The sequence below is a fragment of the Hylaeus volcanicus genome, chromosome 8 (assembly GCF_026283585.1).
Source record: "Hylaeus volcanicus isolate JK05 chromosome 8, UHH_iyHylVolc1.0_haploid, whole genome shotgun sequence".
Taxonomy (NCBI): Eukaryota; Metazoa; Arthropoda; class Insecta; order Hymenoptera; family Colletidae; genus Hylaeus; species Hylaeus volcanicus.
Genome location: NC_071983.1, coordinates 5,506,301 through 5,527,869, shown reverse-complemented (window position 1 = coordinate 5,527,869; position 21,569 = coordinate 5,506,301). Strand labels below are relative to the sequence as shown.

At 46.3% G+C, this 21,569-nt stretch overlaps 1 protein-coding gene across 1 annotated transcript in view; it reads left to right on the top strand.

Moving 5' to 3' along the window:
* The first annotated feature begins 1,137 nt into the window (after nt 1-1,137).
* The window catches only part of LOC128881037 (uncharacterized), a 76,190-nt gene continuing 55,758 nt past the window's right edge, over nt 1,138-21,569 (top strand). The window contains exon 1 of the mRNA XM_054131686.1: nt 1,138-3,684. Coding sequence (XP_053987661.1) covers nt 3,659-3,684 — 26 coding nt within the window. The 5' untranslated portion in view covers nt 1,138-3,658. The remainder of the gene's footprint in view (nt 3,685-21,569) is intronic.

The window sequence follows — 21,569 nt, the reverse complement described above, 5'->3', positions numbered from 1 at the left end:
TCGTGGAAAGAGAAATGGCGTGTCTCGATCGCAATGGAATAATTCATGCATCGGTAGAAACGGAAACGAAATCGCTTTGCTCCTTGGCTGGAACTAATTTTAATCGAACTTCCTACTTTGTTATCAACGCGATCGTGCTCCATTACCTTGGGTTTTTACCGTATCGAGGCTTTTCATTCCGAAGGATTTAGCGGGTAAACAGTATAAATCAATTTTAGTTTGACGGTATATCGAAGTCAGGAGAGTCCATTCGACTGAGCTTGGTCACGGTGATATTGGTATTGTATCTCGATTCCGTACTGGACTGCCTTGGTGTCACCTTACATTATCCAGTGCATGACGATTGTACGGTTGGAATTTTGAAAACTCCATTCCTGTTACGCAGGATCGACGAATAGGTAGGCCGCTGTTTCGCCTGCAGGGTCGTCCAATGTCTACGACTAATAAACATGGATATTTTCTTTTTTAATAAACATTTCGGCCGTTTAACAAGTCTCAAAATTCTGTAATTCGTTACTTTGAATACGAAGATACGATCGAAGCGTTTATTAAAATATAAACCATGCCTGCGTATTCTATACCTAGATGTATTTTCCAGCAGTATACGCGCGTGTCATGAAACGACAAAGGGCGCACAATTTTATAAACCGTCGCGAGGGCTTTTCGGGAAAAAATCAGTGAAACCGGTTACACCCAATCGTTGAAGTATTTGTACTCACAGACGACGTATATGTGCTCTATATGATAAGCACGCGATACGAATCGACGCGACGTCAGAGTTGACAAGAAAATACCTCGGTTAGTAGTTCATTCGCGTCTCTTTTTGATCATGGAAGTAAGTAATAAATTGATTTTATATTACAGATTATTCGGAGTAAATTTTTCGGAGTAACGCGGAGATCCTCTTAAAGCGTTGCTCGGTTTAAAGTAAACAAGTTGAGAAAGGTAAAGAAACGTTGTGGATACAACAATACATCGTAAATACCGTGGCGAGTGCACGTTGGCGGGGGGCGCTGATTCGCTCGGTACGGGTGTGAGTGCGACGGGTAATAGCGCGGAGGCGGCCAGTCGTCCAGTCGAGCCGCGACCACCGAGCGGTAAGCGTATCTTTCGTACTTTGTCTTCCACTTGAACGGGGAAAAGGAGCGCTAAACAAGAAAGGAATTCGTAAACATCACTGTACCCGATATGTATTTCCATTGGTGCGAGCGGGGATTATGGTGCGACAGTTGGCTGCGCGAAGGTCGAGCTACGTTTTCCCTGAAATCTTGCGTGACACACAAGTAAACAGAGGGTGAAAGAGGACACGCGATTCGTCGGTGTGTGCCCACGCACGCGTACACGTTCCGTGCGTTTACATTATACGCAATGTGCATTCGTACCGTGCAATTCGTTTCGCGTGACTCGTGACTGTTGCGCGTGAACTCGCGACAGGGCTTTCATGAGTTCGAATTTCGCGGATAAGGCGAAAACGGTTGCGGTGGATCTGTCGTCCATTGGGACTAGTTTCTCGAGGCGGACCTTGGAACGAAACCGGAGTTATCGAAACATTGACGATACCGGATCCATCCACGGCGATCACCGACTGCGACAGCGTAAAATAAACGAGTACGTCACAGGTGTACGTCGAGTGCATCCTTGAGCTCCGTCGAAAAGGGAAAGACCGGAGTAAATCGAATCGGTTACCAACTCTGTCGATAAACACGGTTCCGTATCTCGTTACGCTTGATTGGCGAGAGACACCTCGCGAAAAAGACGGTCACGGAACAGTCGGGTTTTTTCATCACCGGAATTATATGCACCTCGTCCTGGTCTGCATCGCGTTTTGCAGCACGTTGTGGGCCCCGAAGGCTCTGTCTAAGTAACAGTACTTCCTCGCGCTCGCTGGAATAAGCCTCTCTCCGAAGAACGGGACCCACACTCCACGAGTCCGCTCTCCACACACTCTGTCCTCCCCTTCCGCGCCACCCTTCCCGCCGTCCCACTCTCTTTCTGTGTGCGTTTCCCTCTCCCTTTATCGTGTTCGAAGTAGTCTGGCCGGTCGAGCACGGGGAGTCTCGTGAAACCAGTCCTCGTACGGTGGACCTCTTGGTTGGTGGGACCTGCAAAGAGTGGTGGTCGCTCGCTTCTCGGTGTAAACCGGCATCTTTTGCACCTGCCGCGCGATTCCAAGTTTTTCGGCCTTTCCAAAGTAACGTCTCGGTGCTCTAGGTGTTCCGCAGGTGTTTATACCAAGAAGATTTCGCGTGGATCGTTGCCTACGTAGTTTTCAAACGAACGACACAAACAAGTGTATCGTTACGCGGGCACAGCGCATCTGGCGTTTCGACTAACGACTTTGGCCCTCTTCCGTGTAATCGTTCGAAAAAGTACAGCGACCTAAAAAGTGTGAAAAATGTGCGAGGAACGGTCGCGAAAGTAGGAAATAATCGAGGTTACGAAATCGGAGTAGAAAATTTCTGACACGAGACAGCAGCCCGAACCTTCGGTACTTTTTGTTCGTATCGCGAGTCTCGAATCGATTTCTCGCGAACTCGCCGCGTGTGTTTATCGTGTAAACCAGTCTTGCCGGTCGGAAGGACGCATCGGTCGTTCGTTAAGTGGCACGCTTTTGCGTCGGACGCGATACCCGATTCCGGGTGAAGTTTTCAGTTCGATAGCGAAAAGACTCGAGGAAAGGCTCCGAATCTTCGCGTCGAAGATAATCAAGGAAACGTTACCGTGTACGAAACGAGAAAAAAAGGGCCAACAATAACCATTTCCGACGACAGAATCCGGCACCCTGTCACGCGAACGTGATGCTCGCGACAAGTTGCGTGTCGTTTTATTTTCTCCGCTCCAATTTTCGGAGCACGTCGAGGAGTAAGGTCGAGAGCAATTTCGCGAGCGAAGAAGACAGATGTCAGTGAATTAATCGAATCAGCAACACGTGCGAGTTTCGAGGGTAAACCGCTACCGCCGCTATGCCAATTGCTATTGAAGCGTGCAAAGGGTCGAGGCGGGCATCGTAAGAATGAAATGAACGACAGAGAGGAGTATTTCGACGGTTTCGAAGCATTCAACGTCGTCGCCACGGTTGCAGGATCATCTGGTTGGTGAGCGAGAGGTTATGTGGCTCTCTCCGTACTCGACCTAACCTCCAAGTGTCTCGGTCGCGAGTCCTACTAATCCAATTCGTGCCTCTTACCGCTGTGTACTCGATGGAAGCTACATAACATTTATCATCTTATCGTCGACGATCTGGCTAATTCACAATCTGGTAACGAGAACGATCGTCTAACTTTGTCGCTGGAAGATTTCCACCCTCTATCGACGAATTACAAACGAATTGTTCGAAGTGATCGATATTCGATATATACATATAGTTAGTGTTTCTGTTTGTTGCCGCATTGTCGATTCCGGATAGCGCTGTCGTTGACGCTGGTCGTTCCGATATTCGACACCATCGGGGAAATAGGCGCGAAAATAACGTTGTGAAGTGGTCACTCGGTGCTGATCGGTTCGCAATAACCGAAGCTTTTACTCCCGCGGTGTGCGTGTCTAATTGTGCCAGTGCATCGTTTCTTTTACTCCATTGTGTCCTCGAACACCGAAACGAACCGATGGATCAACGCTGAGGGGAAGCTGCTTGGACGAATCTGCGGGGAACCAGCCAGAAATGAAGACCACACAACGCGCGTTAAGGTAAACTCGCTGCGAAACTTTCTCGAGGAAATGCACGCCACGTGTATCTAGTTACGCTTTACGTCCCCTTGTACAGTTAACAATAACAGTACGCGTGTAGTTGGCAATAAAAGCTCGTTCGTTTAACGAGGAATGTAACGAGGCGCGTTTGTTTGGTCCGTTGAAAAGTTACGGCGTGTTAATGCTCTAACGGACACACGCAGAAACGATCTGTACGGGACCGTTTCCCTTCGTGCGTGCGTGTTCATCATGCATTTCTTTCCCGCGCGAACATGGCGGACGTACTGTTTCCTCGCGTAAAGAGAAGGAAAAGTGGTAGCGCGGAATTTGTTAGGGATGATTGCAATCTAATTCGAATGATAAACGACAAATAAGAAATCGACGTTTATTAGAGCAATGAATTTCACAATGATTCATGAAATATTCAATTATTATATTAATTAATAGATTATATTCAGCATATATATATATTAGGTTGTCCCGAAACTTTCGTTCGCGAGTTGCACTCAATTATTTGCAGTGTTTATATAAATAGACAATCTAATTTCATAGATATCGATGGTGTAACAGTAATGGAGCAAAATGCACGATTCAGTAATGTAACATGAAACATAAAATATTGTGCATGTATTACTTATTAATAAAGCGAAAGAAACTTTTGGGACAGCCTAATACATGTATCATATTGTTATACGCCATAAATGCATAAAACCCAGTCAACCGATAATTATTCGAAATTTTTATCTATTTTACGAGATTTTTAAAGAAAGAGGCCCGACTAGCCAAAATGGGAAAGTTACATGTTTCTAGTGTAATTTCTTTGGGTAGACATGCATGCGAACTATCTTTCTGTACGCCATAAACGAGACACCTCATTTCCTAAGAATGTCTGTAGGTGGTAGTAGTCAGCGTTGACATTTGCATCATTCCGTAACATCTCTGGATACTTTTTTCACGGTTCACTGACGCCTGATCGTAAATACAATTGCAAAGGTGTGCTGAACCGAATGTCTTCGAAAATCAGTCAAATGAGAATAGGAATGATAGAGCGCAGAATGGTCCAGCGCGAAAGCTCTCGGCTGCCACTCCAGGGGTCCCGGGTTCGATTCCCCGTGCCCTTAAAAAAGAAAACCTGTTCTAATAAATCGTTTTTAATAATTTACCGTGCAACACGAATTATGATCGATTTGAATGTGAAGTTAATAGATAGAAAATGAAGAAATAAGCAAGTTCGAGACAGAGTCGAGGAAGAAAAATAACTCAAAAAGAAGAAATAATTGACAGTTGTCGTGCGTCAATGTAATAACATTTGTTCATCGGTGTAGAAAGGCAGATAAGATAGGATAGGAGCGCGCAGGCGGGTTATATGTAAATGCTATACCGTGAGTATTGTATGCGGACGCTTTGCATTGAAAATGTCAGGTGCTCGCACGGCTGACGACTCGACTCGACTCGACTCGACGCAACACGACACGACTCGTCGATCGTCATCGGTGTCGGTGCCGCGGGTGCAGCCTGCGGAACACACCTGCGCGGACAAATTGAAATGCTAATTTTGAAGCTTCCACTTCGCGGTCGTCTGTGTTCCCACTGTTTCGAATCGACCCTCGGTTTTTGTTTTTTCCGACGATTTTCCGTTCGCCAGCTGCGGTCGCAGCCGCGGTCAAATGGTACGATCGGCAGGAATGTTGAAAAACGCGATAAGCAGTCGTCACGACCACTTTTTGTTGTAAATATAGGTAGGAGAGAGGGGGTGGTATTGTTTAAAGTGGTTAGAAATTCGTATTCTTCTTCTCGGCACCTCACGTTTCATCGGTGACTCGCGACGAGGAACCTTTCTCCGACGAAAGATTAAATTCCCGAGGCACGCAGCGGCTGGACGCTCGTTTAGAAACAATAACAGTATCGCGACGGGGTCTTTGCATACGAAAGTGGTCGCTTATCGCGAGCGATCCGAAAGTGGGCCTCCCCCGAAAAAGGGAATAGAAAGTGGGGAAAAAATATAGGATGAGAGTGCTCGAAGCTGGTAGCCTGATCGCTCTCAATCGACGAACGTCGACTTACGTAGGAAACTACTCGAGGAATTGCGAGAATTGCTCATTGGGGAATTTTTTCGGTGGACTAGTCCTTCTTAACGATCTTCATCCACTTATGGGAATTCCAGACATACACATATTATAATGTTTTGTGCAATAATAATAAAAATACATGGTGTACAAGTAAATATGAAAAATGCACAGGCACGATATATCCTATGTAGAGCATCAATGAACTCAACCTCGATACTTGCACGCGAGGCTCGTTCGGTGCACGGTGTATCGATAGGTTGAATGGATGGTCGTTTAGCAACAAGTGAAAGTGGAAGTGGAAGTCTTCCGTTTGAGACTGAAGCAGATCGTTTAAGATTGCGTAAAAGGTCGATCATAGGCACAGGATAGGGGATGAATTATGTAAGACGAGTTCCATTTCGAACTACCTCGATAAATGCACGATATATCGATAAATCCTCGGTAGAAATTAATTTTATGCACTTACGTTTACTTACTTGTGATCTTAGTTTAAATAGAAATATTTAATATATTACCTGAATACGCTCCGACATTTTATTTTTACACCTACTCTCTTGGAAACGTGTGCCTGGCACTGAATTCATTTCTTTAGAAAGCAGCCGAGCGGTATCCTATAAAGTACAAGAACATAAATCCCTTTCATCGGATTTAAATTGGGTCGTTGCGTTTTCTTGCAATTGTCGAGATTCCATTGTGCTAATTAATTGGAGGATATTCCAGGCCAATTGCAGGATTTCGTTCGGCGAGGCGATTGTTCCCCGACACGGACGCAGGAAGTTGCGACGAATTTGTTCCCATCGCGAGATCATACTCGCCGATGAGCGACCGATAAAAATTAAGCGTTCTAATTATCGCGGGAATTCCTCGCTGTGGACTCCGTCTGGGAAAAACTTTCTTTTTCCCTCCGTTTCGTCAAAACAGAAGCTTCGACTGCTCGCGACACTCCTTCGATCGTTCTTCTTCATTTTTTACGTTCCCCTCGGTCCTCTTTTCGTTCTCTTTCTGCTCGCTGTTCGTGTTCGGCTAAAGCTCTGATTAAAGCATTTCAATTAAAGAGATCAACCGGCCATTGTGGCTCTCCGAGCGATTCGATCCGATGAATTTTCCCTCGACATCTCCTCGGAGGCCTGGGAAAGTCGTCCTTGATGCGATTAATTGCAGAAAGCGGATTTCACTCGTTCCATCCTCCTCTTTCTCCAGATTTTCTATCCCAGTCTCGCCTTCGGTTGTCGCGACGGAGAAACAACCCGAGTTTCTTCTTTCTTCGTTAACTCTTAATTGATCGAACTCCGTTGAACATTCTTGCACGTGGAACAGTCACTCTATAATAACTGTCCCCTGCTGTTCTTAATTCGTTTCCTAAACGACCATACCTTAAAACAAGCGACGACCAACGGTGGTGGTTTGTATTAGATTAAGGAATGAATGTTATTATTTACAAATCACCCCAGTAATAGGAACTGAAAATAAGAATGATCGATCCGACTGCGAGGCGTGTAATTGTACTTGGACGATACCTGGCCGCGATAACGTAATCTCGGAGCCGTTGAAAGATCACGGAACAGGGATTCGGTTCGCGTATGAATTCGCGCGTGAGTCACGAGTGATTCACCGTGGCAGAGGGAACCTGTTGGCAGAGAAATCACGTACGCGCTACGAGGTTGTTCGTACCGAGTCGAAGTCGAAACAATTGTGTTCTCCATGGGTTCGCAATCGTCAGTCCGGCCATTGTTCGTCCGTTCGGTAGCTCGAATGTACTTAGTTATTTTCCTGACGAAAAAAGAGCCGCGAAAACGATCCCGTCCGGGGTGATATAACGTTTCTATGCATGTAAAAATTGAGCACGGGGCCTGGTCGGATTTCAGAAAGTCGGCTAATAAGATTACGTGGTTACCGGTTTAGGAAGGCATATCGGTCGGGCCCGAGAAAAAACCGCATCGCGAAATTACGTCGTCGTGAAATAACCGTTTCGACGCGAAAGCGCCGCCGGGACACTTCCTGCTTCTCCTTTTTCGTCCCCTGGCACCGGTGATCCGTGACGAGCAGCGATTTCAGCGGCGATCCTGCGATATCCTCGCCGAGATTCTCGCAGGACACGAGGCTCTAAAACCGCGTCCGCTTGCGCGGTGGTCTCGGAGCGTTTAACCACTTCCGTTTGGTAGGACGCGAGCGCTGATTTATCCGTGTTGGAGTTACGAACAGGCTTTACCTTCCTCCCACGTCGCTTGTGGCCGATGCGCGGCAGAAATGTAAATTTCAATCGTGAGCTGTTACGGGGGAGAATATAACGAAGATCCTCGAGTTCCTTGTATTCCTTGAGCAATGCAAATTTTCGAGTTGCTTGTGCTTTATTCATCTTTTTGAATCGACGGTCTCAGTGCCCCCGTTTGGAACTCATTAGGGCAAACCTTACGATATTCTGATCAACTGCTATCAAAGGAATCGCAATGAAAATCGTCGAGTTGTCTAGTATTCCTCCATATCGTTTCCATTTGTTTAATTGATGGCATCGTTGTCCTACATGGACGTCGCCATAACAATCTCTCCTGAGATTTAAACGAACGGATTGCCAGCGGAAGCGGTCGGTGTATCCGTGCACTTGTGCAGTCACGTATCGATGCCCAGCCTTGACACACTCACACGCCGACACAACAAAAGTTACGTGGCCAGCTGATCGTTACGATCGCTCAGATTTATCCATTCGATCCCATTCGATACGCTTTCTTGCGACATGGCTGTTTCTCCATTTCTCTGAGAGTTCTGGGACATGTTAAGTAATCCTGCATGGGTCGCATCGAGAGTTCATAGTACGAACTATAAGTAACATTAGAAACAATGAAAAAAAAAAGGCTAACTATACCTTAGTGATTAGATTAAAAAAAAAAAAGTTTTTTTTTAAACTTTTCGCTTCTATATCAATATCTTCTATATCAATATCTTCGCTTTTATATCAATATTATTTATCATCGCTATTTCAGTAACGGTGATATCGTTTGCCAAACTTGCCTCCAGTTTACCTTTTACTCCATTTTTCGCTGACGCTCGAGAACGCCAGCGGGAATTTTCACCCTTTCATCCGGGGGTGAAAATTCCAGGGGTTCGGGTTCCTATGCCCTTTCGAAGCAATTTGAGCAATATTCAACGGCAGCTCCGACATGCGTGCGTGTGTGTGGAAGCCGTGAAATTTCGCGATGACGTCAATCAGCCTGAATCGATGCGGCGCGATACTTGGCGCGACGCGAAACGTTCGAGGATCGTCGATCGTGTCTCGCCAGGATCGAGACACCCGTCTCGGGGAATCTCTTTATTTCTATTAAACTGTTTCGTAACCAGTCTCGTCGCCAGAAGCGTTTCACGCGAGATCAAATCGTTATCGAGCAGACAGCGACGAAAGAAGTGGCAGACGGTAAATCGGATTAAATCGAATTTGCGATATTCAGAATGTCATTGGGAATTACGTGTCGCTAGCCGACGATAGGGCTTCCCGTAATCCACGTATCGGGTGTACGCGTGAAAAATTCGCGCAACGACACGAACCGCACATGTGCGACTTCGTGTCCCGTCCATCTCGCTTGGAGTCGGCGGTGGATCCTTCCGTCAGCCGGAAATTGGGTATATCCTTGTCGCAATTCAGCAGGAAAGGTGCGCTCGTCGCGTCACGTGGATAACCGTCGAGCTTTATCGGATCGAAGGTGTTAGATTGCTTTGACACCGTCAGAAATCCTTTTGGGAATTTATTTGCAGAGAAACTCGGTACAAAATTATTAGTTGAACCGAGTATCATAACTGTCTGATCAAAACTGAAGGTATATCAAGCTAGCTATTTTCACTGATTATCCGTTACACTTAAAACTTGGCTCGTCTCTGTCCGAGACTATAAACCACCTTCTAGTCGAACGAGAAGGCGAAGGCGCGCCAAAAGCGAAAAGAAGGTCCCCCGATTGATCTTGCCGAAATGTGCCGAGCTCGGGGTACCCTAATCGCCTTCTACACCCATGACTATACACTTGTAGTCTAGGATTCGGGACCAGTCCGAAACAAAAGGCTCGAGAAGCTGTCCGACGGAAACCATTGCCCCATCGACCGGCCTCGCAACCGACCAGTAATTACCTGTGAGCTGAAAACCGACCGACCTACTCACGAGAAACGCTCGCGTGCTCCGACTCCGGACTACCTACTTCAATTTTTATGATCCCCGACCCCTCGGGGATCTCAGATTCGGTACCTCCGCGGAATGGACCGTGCGTTATTTATATCGCGTTTCCGTGAAGTTTATGCTGGCCATTCGGACGCAGGGGAAAGATTTCGATGGAAAAAGGGATCCTTCGGTGACCTGGATACAGTTTCGGATTGCGGTGCTTTTGCAGAGGGGGATTCGAGTCGCGGTCCGGACGTTAATCGATTAGAGGATGACGCTGTTGCGCGCGTGATTTTCCATGTTTAAAATCCGTTTAAATCGACGATGGACGCGAGTGGAAAGGGTAGGAAATGATCGGTGGACAGCAAACATTCGCCCATTTGATGCCGTACACGCATTAGACTGTGCGAGCCCGAGTGCAGCATAAATGCACGTGCGATGCGCTCGCGGCTGATTGGTTTACCACCTGCGGCTACTTGCCTCGAATGCCCTTTAAAGTTTTCCTTTCGTCTCCCTCCTTGTCCCGTTCTCTCTCGACACAACTCTCAAATGGTCAGTTTTGGATTCGAGTTCTCGTATCCCGATGATAAGAATATAGAAAATCCTTCCGTAATTTGAAACCGTGAGTCAAGTAAACGGTTATAGTTATCGCCTGCTATTTTGCGGGTTAGTATTCCTCCTCTCAATAACCGTTTCAAGCTAGACGGAATCGTTGTAAAATCGCGTCCAAATCGAACTTTCCAATTCAAATTGATTCGAACCTCGGCCGCTGTTTTCTCTCGGCTCGTTTCGCAGGGATTCAGAAGGACAATACGATATTTCCTCGGAAACGTGTTCCCAGCGTAATTTGCTTCGATTATTCGCGCCAATTCTGCGTATTTACGCTGAATCGCGGCAAAGATTACAAAGGCTCGCAGGGGAAGAGAAAGGTGGGCTTAGCGAAATGTCGACGTATCGATCGATTCCACTCGAAAGCGAAGCTGGCTGGGGCAGTTTTCAGGTTTCACTTGGCGACCGCGTAAGCGTCCCAGGAGCTCTCCTGGCGCGAGCGCATCGCCAATGGAAATAAAACTCGAAGAGAGGGCCATCGATATCGTTGCTACTTGCACCTGTAGATTTACATATCAGTGTGCGGGGCAAATATACAGATGGTCGCCAAAAATGGGAAATAGCATCCTAGGACACCCGACTCTCTCAAGGAAAAATATTAAACGTATATAAGTATATCAGGATCCATGTTTAATCGATTTAATAGTAAAAGAAATGAAAATTTCATATTACATTCATAGAACAGTGTTTTCCACATTTCTCGGACATACAGAGTCGCGTAAAGAGGAGAAGGAGGAAGAAATGGATTCCCCCGAAGCCAGAGAATCCCTCGAGGTATAACAGCGAGGATTATCTACAATTTAAATACATATACGTAGATTCTCCCACACGTGTATCCGCAAACTTCTTCGTACTTCTTCCTCGTTTGCTCGCATCCTCTCCCGGTACACGATTGGTGGCCGATTCGCGTTCGCTCGTCACACGATTACGATTCCGCGAAATCCCGATCCAACCCCCTCGGGATTTATGGGCGTATTCAAACGAGGGTGAATTTTACAAGGCGTCCGAGCGAACAGGACACCGCTGCTCGCGCGATACGGTCGAGTTAATGCGAGTCGCTTAGGTATCCGGTGATTTGCTCCAACATTCTATCACTCGTTTCGTTCTCTCTTTCAATTTGCTCTCGCGTCGTTCGAGCAGCGGTCTCGGTTTCAACGCGTCCCTCGTTCCTTTCGAGCCTCTTCGTTAACGCGTGAACTCTTCGAGGTTAGGCGGATTAAAAACCTTGTTTGACTATTTTTCATTCTTGTTGCAAGCGAGTAAATCATCTTCTAATAAGAAAACGTGTTACCCGATGTTTTGTATTAATTTTCATGCCGAATAAGTAACGGGATTGTGTTCCGCGCAGCTTGAGTTAACGTTCGTTGGGGTCTCTCGCTATTTTGCAATCCGATGCTTCGCTGCCGAGATGTAATCAATTAAAGTTTATCGATATGACTCCCGGTATACGCCATTTATATCCCAGTCGGCTGATAGCACGCCGGTGCACACTCCCACACGAGAAGCTCGTTTCCACGCGGACATACACGCACGTGTAACAACTTTAACTGCTTCTATCTCGATAGAGAGCCATTGCGATACTCTGTAGAGAGGAACACCGCGATTCGTATTTATATAAAGATCGATCGTGGGGTGTTGGCTCGCATTTTTGGCGACCAGTTGTTTGTTTATACACTTGGGAGTAATTGTTTAGGTATGAACGTGGCTAGGAACGGCGAGGAGGTACATTTAAGATTGTTCCTTAATAGAGTCGATCGTAGATGATGTTTCTAGGTCGATGAACATCTATATACGCTTGTTTATATAAGTTTGTAGGTATAAACCTAAGTGAAAACTTGTGAAAGTGTACGTTTACCATTTTTCCCTAAAAAGACTCCAAAGGATCGACCTATTTTTACCTACTGGGATGCATGTGCCTTTTAAATAACGGCGTATTGCGCCCGCAGTCTCGTTGGCGAAGCGTTATCGCGGCGTTCCTCTCGATGGAACGTCGAACGCGAGCCCGCCTCGAAAACAACAGGAACAACAGGATCCCGTTGTTGCCAGCGGGTGGAGTCGAAGGTCGATTTTAATGGGCTTAGTCGCGGCAGTAGTGCACGTAAGAATGATATACAGCCAAGAGGAATTGCTTTTAATTGCTCTTCGGCGTCCGTGACCATGCGGAGTTCTCTTCTTCTTTATAGTCTTCCTCTGCCACGGCTTCGCGCTGGCTCCATTCTTTTCTTCCTCCCACGAGTCTCGCTGTGAAATGCATTAGGCTACATCTAGCCCAGTTTTTTTTTTTTGTTATATTCTATATCGTTAGAAATATAGGAAAATTTAAAAAGTGACGTTATTACCGAGTGTTTCATTTGGCAAAAAGAAAAGAGCGATTCGTACGTGAATCGTTTCAAGTAACAACAACTAAAATAATTCACTTGTCACGAATACATAAACATCCGCAGTTGTATCATCTTTTTCTGTAACTTTTCTTTCTGAAGTTTGGAGCGGTATTATCGTTATCATCGGAACTTCGTCCGCGAATAAATCTGAATCTAAGTACGCGCAACGCATACGGGAAGGTTGCAGCGCATCCCAGAGATCTCGTAGTTTCATTTCGAAAGGCGGCAATAAAATGTCCAGCCTTTTCCGACCTCGTTTCAAGTCCCTCTTTCGCATTCCACTCGCGCTGCGTCCTCTCGTTCCTTTATCTCGCGGTCGGACATTTTTAACGTTCTCTTGGCTGTCTTCCCTTTACGAGAGCCTCGTATCCTCCGCGCGATCGTCGTGATTGTTTTCCACGCTTCTTCGAATCCATATTCTAGATTTTGATTCCCTATATCTAGATTACGAAGAGAATTTTACAGTGCAACCGTGGAACTTAATACACGCATACTTTTTTGTGTCGATGTATTATCGGGACCTTCCTTTTCGGTCATTTTTAAATATATTTTACCAAAAAAATTTATAGGTGTATCAAGTACGACGCTTGTACCGTAAAACTGCGTTTTCGTTTGCGTTAAAATTCTCCTTTAACACCCACCCTCTCTAGGAATCCTCTTCCTCGGTGTTTTTTACTGGTCCCTCCGACGGCGATTTTATGCAATTTCTTGTTTGACTCTCGCCGCCGAGCGGGCAGTAATCGTTTTACGATTCTCGCAAATGAGTTCTCCAAAGTCGCAGGGCCCTCCCGCTGTGCGTCTGTCCTCTATATCTTCTCGGTGTCCTTCTGCCCTCCTCGCTTTCTCCCGCGGCCCTTTGTCTCCGTCGTGTCGCGTGAAATGTCACGTGGCCGTTTACCCCGGTCAACGGAACTTTCGCGTTTCGTCACGTGCAAACTGTCAAGTATACGGACAGAAGACATCCGACAACATTTGTGGCAAATTTCCTTGTCTTTTCTTTTGGTAATAAGTATTTTCGCGGTAAACGCGATAGTTCTCGATATATCTACGAAATACCGAATTTTTTGTATTTACCAGAGCTTGCAACCCTCTTTGGTGCTTTACATTGAAGATTTCATGAATAGTATATTCGGTTACCATTTTTTCTTCGTTTATTTTACTTTGTATTTATATCTAGCGAGTGTATTATTTGCATAAACTACGCCATCCTCGAAGACTGAGACCAAAAGCATTCGATCCGCACTCTCGAATAACTTAACTAAGGAAACAAAGGACCGGGGAACTCCTGGAAGCCTCTCGCTTCATCCGGAAGCCGAGACTTGGTTTAATTTCACGGTAGATCCACCCCTGCAACCTTCGAACCTGCCAATCGCGGCATCACGTGCTCCGTCTCTTCAACGTTGCCTCCTCTTCTTCGTCGATCTCGTCTATTCGCGAGGGCCGGTTTCTTCCTTCCATCCTTTCTTTCCCCGTCATTCTGACATAACTTACAGATGCCTCGCCATTATCGTAACTTACCAGCGATCCCCCCTCGGATCCTCCCCCCTCCACCTCCTTTATCCCTCGTTCCGTCGATCTTCTCGCCTCCCGGGTCCCTTCGACTCGACTTTCGCGTCTATTTCAGACGTCTCCGCGGTGGTCGGCCAGTAAAAGATTTCACGACCCCGCTCGCGATTTATGGACGCGACCGTTTCACAAAGGACAGGAAGCACCCGGTGACTGTCTTCTTTCGGAGACGATCTTCCTTCGGATCCGTCCTCGAAGAAGTACGTATCTGCGGACGAGAAAAGCAAATGGTAGCTAGCGTTCAATTTTCTCCTCTATCGGTTGCTTGAGAAAAAGAAACATCGTCAAACGTGCTTTCATTCATCTACCATTTCGAATCTTGCCAAGGAGCAGCAATAATCACGTTCCATCTCTCTTATCATCATTATTTAAAAGAAAAATGAATCCTTCGCCCGTCGGTATTTTCATTCAAATACAATCGAGACAAATTTCGCTGATGGGAACAAAATTGTCCACTTTTCTGTGATGCGAAAATGGGTTAATTGAAATGTAAAAAATAGAAGCGGTGACACACAGCCTTCGAACCTGCCATGTTATGTGTATTATTCGTGGTCAATTCGGTCAGAGACGAACAGAGAGTGTCGCCCAATCGTTCTCTGCTCCAATTCGCCCGCAGTCTCGATAAGCCGGATCGCTCGCACGAAACGATTCTTTTCAGAAGTTCGATCGGCTTTGGGGGATCCCCGATCGAGCGTAACGAGACGAGACAGGACAGAACGACAGAAGCGGAAAGTAAAAGTCGGCGCGCGTTGTTCCAAGCCGATCGCGGATGCGATAGTGAAAGACCCGCGAGAGATCGTTGATCTGAAAATGGCGCGTTAATTGTCGCGCTTTCTCGCGTCACCGTACCGAAAGGTTTCACCGATGAATTCCCTCGGAACCGCGTCGAACGGGACTCCTATCTGTCGACGAACGACGGAACGAGAAATCTCTTCATTGAAAAATCTTTTTTCGATCTCCTGTCGCGGTGTAATGGTGTTACGGGGAATTAGAAACTCCGACGCCTCGTGTATCATGTAACAGGAGTCATTAGGAGTAATTTTGTTGCAAATGGAGCGCTAATTTCACGGAGATCTCTTGTTAGATTCGTGGCGGGGAAGGAATGCTTTTGCGAACCAAGTTGATTTAAAGGAGTTGATTAGGAGGATCAGATACAAATGAATTTAGATACAGGCACGCTTGGCTCTTCAGACAGTGAAACTTTGAAGCCATCCAATTTATTGTAGTGAAATTTATGTGAATCCTTAGAGGGGGGCACTTTCGCACATTTATTTCTACCGCACAGTAGTCGGGTGACTTAGAGATAAATGAATTTAAATATGTAGCGCTTATCTCTTTAAACGCTATAATTCTGGAGCCACGTTATTTTTTGCAATAGTATTCAATATTTGGTAACATTTATAATAGTAACTAATATTTTTGTTCAATATCTTTTCTATGCCATTTGAATGGATACCTCCATAAAACCTTACTCCAATTTTTAATCGTCCAACACTATCTATGGTGCACTCTAAATTGTTAATCGTACGTTCGGATACATTTTATACAAGAACGGTTTGAACCCTAGCATACCAGGGCACGTTTATACACATCGATCCTTGTACATCGCGCCCAGCTATTATTATCTCGTCGTTATACCGCTGACGACGCAAGCCTTCATTCGCGGGTGAAACGACAACTTTATCGAGATAATCTGCTGTCTCTGCTCGACGACGAGAAGTCGCACAGACTCGTCGCCAATTAATTCCAAGGACCTGCCGTGGATTAAAAGTCGTGACTCTGGGTTCCTTTGCAATTTTATCTGCGAGGGCTATCGGACCGAAAACATACCGTTTGGCTAATCGCGTGGGATATGGAAGACATCGACAGACCTAGGTGTTCGTCGTAGTATTAAAACTGTATTTGCAATCGCACGACTGCGATTATTAAGCAGATATGAAGGATGAGACGATTTCGTCGTCGATCTGTTCATTCATTTTCTGGGACTGATAGAGCGCCTTCGAGTTACTTATTTAATTGGAATCTTTGTGTCGTGGTAGATTTTGTCATCTTGGTCACGAAAATGTAGTATTGCACGGGCGGAAACGTTTGTGGTAAAAGTTTCTCACTCCCAGGGGGTGTGATGTTTGTCGTTGAAACCTGAGCTTATTACAGTATTCGTTGATTATTGACACTACGCGCGTGGGAGCAGAAATTAGTGACTTGTACTACTGGCGATCGGCGTGGCAGTCAGCTGTCTCATGGCGAGGGCAATGACCGCCAGTGCCGTAGCCACGTAGGACCCTTTCGAGCAGTCCTTCCCGCAAATAATTTTCTCTCCTTCCTTTACGGTAAGCGAGTGTTCACTTTTGTTGATACCAGTAACGATAAATTAATTTCTCCTAAGCTAATTTCTCCTCCTACAACAGGGTGTTTTCGACTATCGATAAGTCTATTTGAAAGTTATTCATCGTCGGTCGTTCGAAGGAAATCGAGGTCCGTTAGGATGCATCGGCAGACTCGTCTGCAGGCCACGCTTGGTTGCAACCGATTGCGAATGCGGTCGAAGTCGACCTTTATCGTCCTTCGCCTTACGAAATAATCACTCGGCGCGGGAGGATTAATCGTCCTCACCTTCGATCGCCCCACCTCGTTTCCGCGCGAAGGTCCCCGATTGGTCGAGATCGGTCGCCACGGCGCAGGAACGATTTCATACGTTCACCTTTTCCTCGGCAAATGCCAAGTACCCGAGAACGTGTTTCTCGGCTCTAATGCTGATATACCACCGCGCTCGTAGACCATAAGGGACCGGAGATACGGCGGGAGAAAGACGGCGCGAGCGTGTATTTTTACAGCCCCGCTGCGCGCCGCGATTAATTATGCTGGAAATCCGATTGAATCTGGCCGTTTCTCTTCGTCCGCGGAAGCTTCGCAAGCTCCCGCTGACTTCGGCCCTTCTTTGCCCCGTTGGCTTTCCCCCGTTGGCTTTAACGTATTTCTGCGACGCTTGCGCAAGGTGCGCGAGAAAGTTCCCGACGAGACACGAATTTCGGTACACGAACAGCCGCTTTCCAACCATAGCGAGATATTCATGCATGGAACTTTATTCTTTGGATTACTTTTTGGTTTGTTTGGAAAATCATTCCGAGATTCCAGGACTCTGAGCTTCGAAGATTCTAAGATTCTAGGATTCTGAGCTTCGAAGATTTTTAGATTCTAAGATTCTAGGATTCCGAGGTTCGAAATTTCTTAGATTCTAAGATTCTAAGATTCCAAAACTCTAAAATTCTAAAATCCTAAGATCCTAAGATTCTAAAATTCTAAAACTCTAAAGTTCTAAAATCCTAAGATTCTAAGATTCTAAAATTCTAAAACTCTAAAGTTCTAAAATCCTAAGATTCTAAGATTCTAAGATTCTAAAATTCTAAAATCCTAAGATTCTAAGATTCTAAAGTTTTAATACTATTAAAACCTAGCGTGCGGATTTTATCCAATTAAACGTCGCCGAGAGGTATGCGGACTTTGCCCACGAATTCGGGCTATCATCTTGCTCCCAGTTTTTTCCTCCTTCGCGAGGAAGACAGTCGATCAAATCTGTGGCGAACCTCCGTTAAAGCTCGGCCGTGTATGGACCGTTTAAAGGCGACGTAAATTCCGAGAGCGGGCCTTTGTCGTCGGCAAGAGTGCGGCCGTTTGGACGTTAATGCGCCGTTAAGTTGGCTGAGGTTTTGCGTCGCTTAATATGGGTAATAAAGCTCTTCCAGCGAGGAACGATGGTCTTCCAGTGGGGCGTTTGCGGAGGATTGATTATTGTTTCCCATGATTCTTCATCGTATTACTCCAACCCTTTCGTTACGGCTACACTGAACGGGTTGTCGTGCCAGAAAATGTCTGTTTGATGATCTCGTCCAGGTAGGATCGAAACAAAGTGAATATCGAAAAATCTTTCAGGGAAATGTTTGAATATTGAAAGCAGGCCATCAAACGCGCCTATTTTTCGTAGAACTTCTATTTCGTTCCTTTCCAAGAAGACGACAAGCGTTAGTCTCCTCGTCACGAATAATTTGATCCGCGGAGTTCTAGTCACGCAGTCGTTGGCGCACCGGTATCGTAAAACGTCTCGTTACACGGCGACACAAAAATCGTGGTCGAGAAAGCAAACACGGCCGTAACGAATCGCGGTTCGTACTTCTCGGACGTTTTATCTTTCTCCGGTTACCCGGCGACGACGATTTCGTCGCTACTCTCGTATATCAGAGACGTGCTTCGTGTGGGAGCGTCCGCGAGCCGCGAAGATAAGTAATGCACAGTTTGCTCGCCGCTGGGGAGAAGTTACGGAGGCAGGACACCTTCGGTACGTACGAGCAGTGAAAAAGAACCAACAGAGAGTGAGAAAGAGAGAGGAACGAGAGGAGGAATCGAAAAGGACGCCAGGACTCCTCTCATCGGACGAGGGCTTCGAACCATGGCTCGATGGACCGAGCTATATAAGTCCTGAACGACCTTGCTGCTTTTTCAATGCAAGGACGACGCGAGCTGGGTAGAGCAATAGAGGTAGGAGATACAGAACAGGTAAGGGACGGAAAACGACCAAACGTATCGGTAGACCTTCGACGACACGTTTCCCCCCGCGCCTCTTCGGGACTTGGGGACACGTTCGACATCCTTTCGGCCTTTGTACCAGGACGCGGAATCGGAGGATAATACGTCGACGTTACCTTCGACCTCTTTCGAGGATCATCAGGTCCTCGTGACTCTAAATTCCGTGTAGATTCCATGCGAGATTGGAACCCTTTTGGAATCTTGGATTTTGATGAAATTTGAATATGTTGATAGTCTTCAGAGATATTTCAAATTTGAGGGTTTTTAACACTTTGCACTCGAGGCTTTTTTCTGGTATCTACCAGACACAGTAAATTTCGGGCTACTTTATTTTCAAGAAATTATAACTGTTGAGCGGATTATCGGGTAAAATTTGGCCGTCGTTTATCGGACATGGAATTCAAGCGGATTAGATTTACGTAACCGGTAATGAAAGGGCGGCGCGCTACGTAAAGGCCTTGGGCAACGATTAGACCCTATTAGACTCGAGATACGGAGACCATTGCTAATTTAGGGTTGGTTGCGAAAGATCGGTTCGCTGAACCTTTTCACCTTCCTTTTACTCGTCTACTTGAATTTGCATCCCCTTATCAATAATTCCCTAATTTGAAAAAGTAGCCAAAAGTAAAAATTGCCCGTCTTACAAATTCAAATGGTAATCAAATTTCCTTAAATATCAACGAAACACCTTTCTCCGTTAATTCTTCGCCTCCCTCACTTTCATCTCGCGCCAGTGGCTCTGATACGCCCGGCGTTTGTCTTCCCGCCGAGGCGTCAGAAGTTTCCCCCTCGTCGACGCCTCGCGACGCCGTGCGTCTGTGATCTCTTTTTGCTTCCGCGCAGCTCCGAGCAGTTTTCCTTTCTGTTCCGTCTTTTTCCAGCGACTCGAACCCTTCCCCCTCCGTTCTTTTCGCTATTTTTACTCGTCTTTGTTCCCGTTCCCGTTTCGCGGTCGCGAGGCCTGCTCTTTTCGGAGCTGTCGTCGTCTGGAAACGGGAGTCAAGGGCGACAGACCAGAAGGCGCCTGGGGTTGGCTCCACGGGTGCACACACAATCGATATAGCCACTGAAGTTCATGGCGCAGCCAACCACCGACCCATCCACCCACCGCCATTACCTTCCCGCGGTTCTCTCGCCGGCTTGCTTTCATTCCCCTGCGAGATTCCTCTTTTCTTTTATTTCCGCGCGCGCCTCGCGTGACCTTACCTACCTACACGTTCGAAGCGTGCTTCTTCCATCGTGTCTCGGTACGTTTGCGATTCAACCTTGAATTTCCCTTCGTACCCTAATCACCCCCTGCGTTTCTCCCCCCATCGAGGCGCTGGCTCGCCTGCAACGCGACCAGCGTTCGTCATGCGCGATCGTGTAACGGATTGCGATAGCGTGGTCCTCGTAATTCAATGTCGTTGCCACGTAAAATTCGAACTTCGTCGCATTTGAATTGTCGAATTTAATAGGGGATGGGAGAAATTATGCGATGGAGCATCTTGAAGAGGAGAAGGTGCTCCATCCTTGTACCGAGTACGAACTCTAATTTAAGGCTTCATGATATGCTTAAACAAGTGTGTCATGGTTGCATATGGAAAAAGACAATTGTTCCACGAACAATCACCGATTGTACTCACTACTACAGTATTCGTACAATAGCACAAGAGCAACAGAAACTAATAACCTTAGGCCACCCTATACGAACGCGAAATTAAATTCTTCCAACACAAATTTCCATTTGAAAAAGTAATTTCTTCCTTAAATCTCCCTTACCAGCATTTCCACGAAACAACTGATTAACGATCTCGCTTCGAACGAAACGCTCCACGTAATCAGTGTTCATCTTACTTCACAATTGTCCTCCCCAAAGGGTTGAATCGTTGTTGCTATCGTTTCGAGTTTGCTTGGCACGGTTGACGCACGATACGACGACAGCGATAATTTCGTGTACGTAAACGATGACGCACGCGTCATTTGCTCGTTGGCGAGTGTGTCAACTCGAGACCGGAAGAGAGCAATTAATTTAAGCGTTCGGTGAGTGGTTAATAGGGGCAAAGTGACTGCAATCCCGTAACCTCTATTCTAGGCTAAACATCCCCGAGGCTGTTGGACTATGTATAACAAGCGGGCCGTTTAATACGCTAAACAATTTACGCGGTATTATGCGAAGCTCGTTTACATTTAGTGCACCGAACGAAATGTAATTATCTTCGTAGCGGTAGCTCCCCTCTCTTGGCCGGCACTATGAAAACGTGGTGCACGATGATTGCGCATTAAACGCCACCGGGACTCGATGTCCCGATCGAACCGTTTTCCAATCCGTTCACCAGCGAATCTCGCGAAAATTATGGGGGAATTTCGCAGCGTCGAATCGCCAATTCCAACCAGCTCTAATAATGCTAACAGAATACTTCGATCAGAATTTGTCGGAGCGTTGTGTTCGTTGATTTGTTTCGATAATTCATGGGTCCAAGTGAAATTTGCCTATTTCGACCATAGTTCGCAGGGATAACATATACGAGCCAAATTTTTTGTTTAATTTCAAAATGTCCC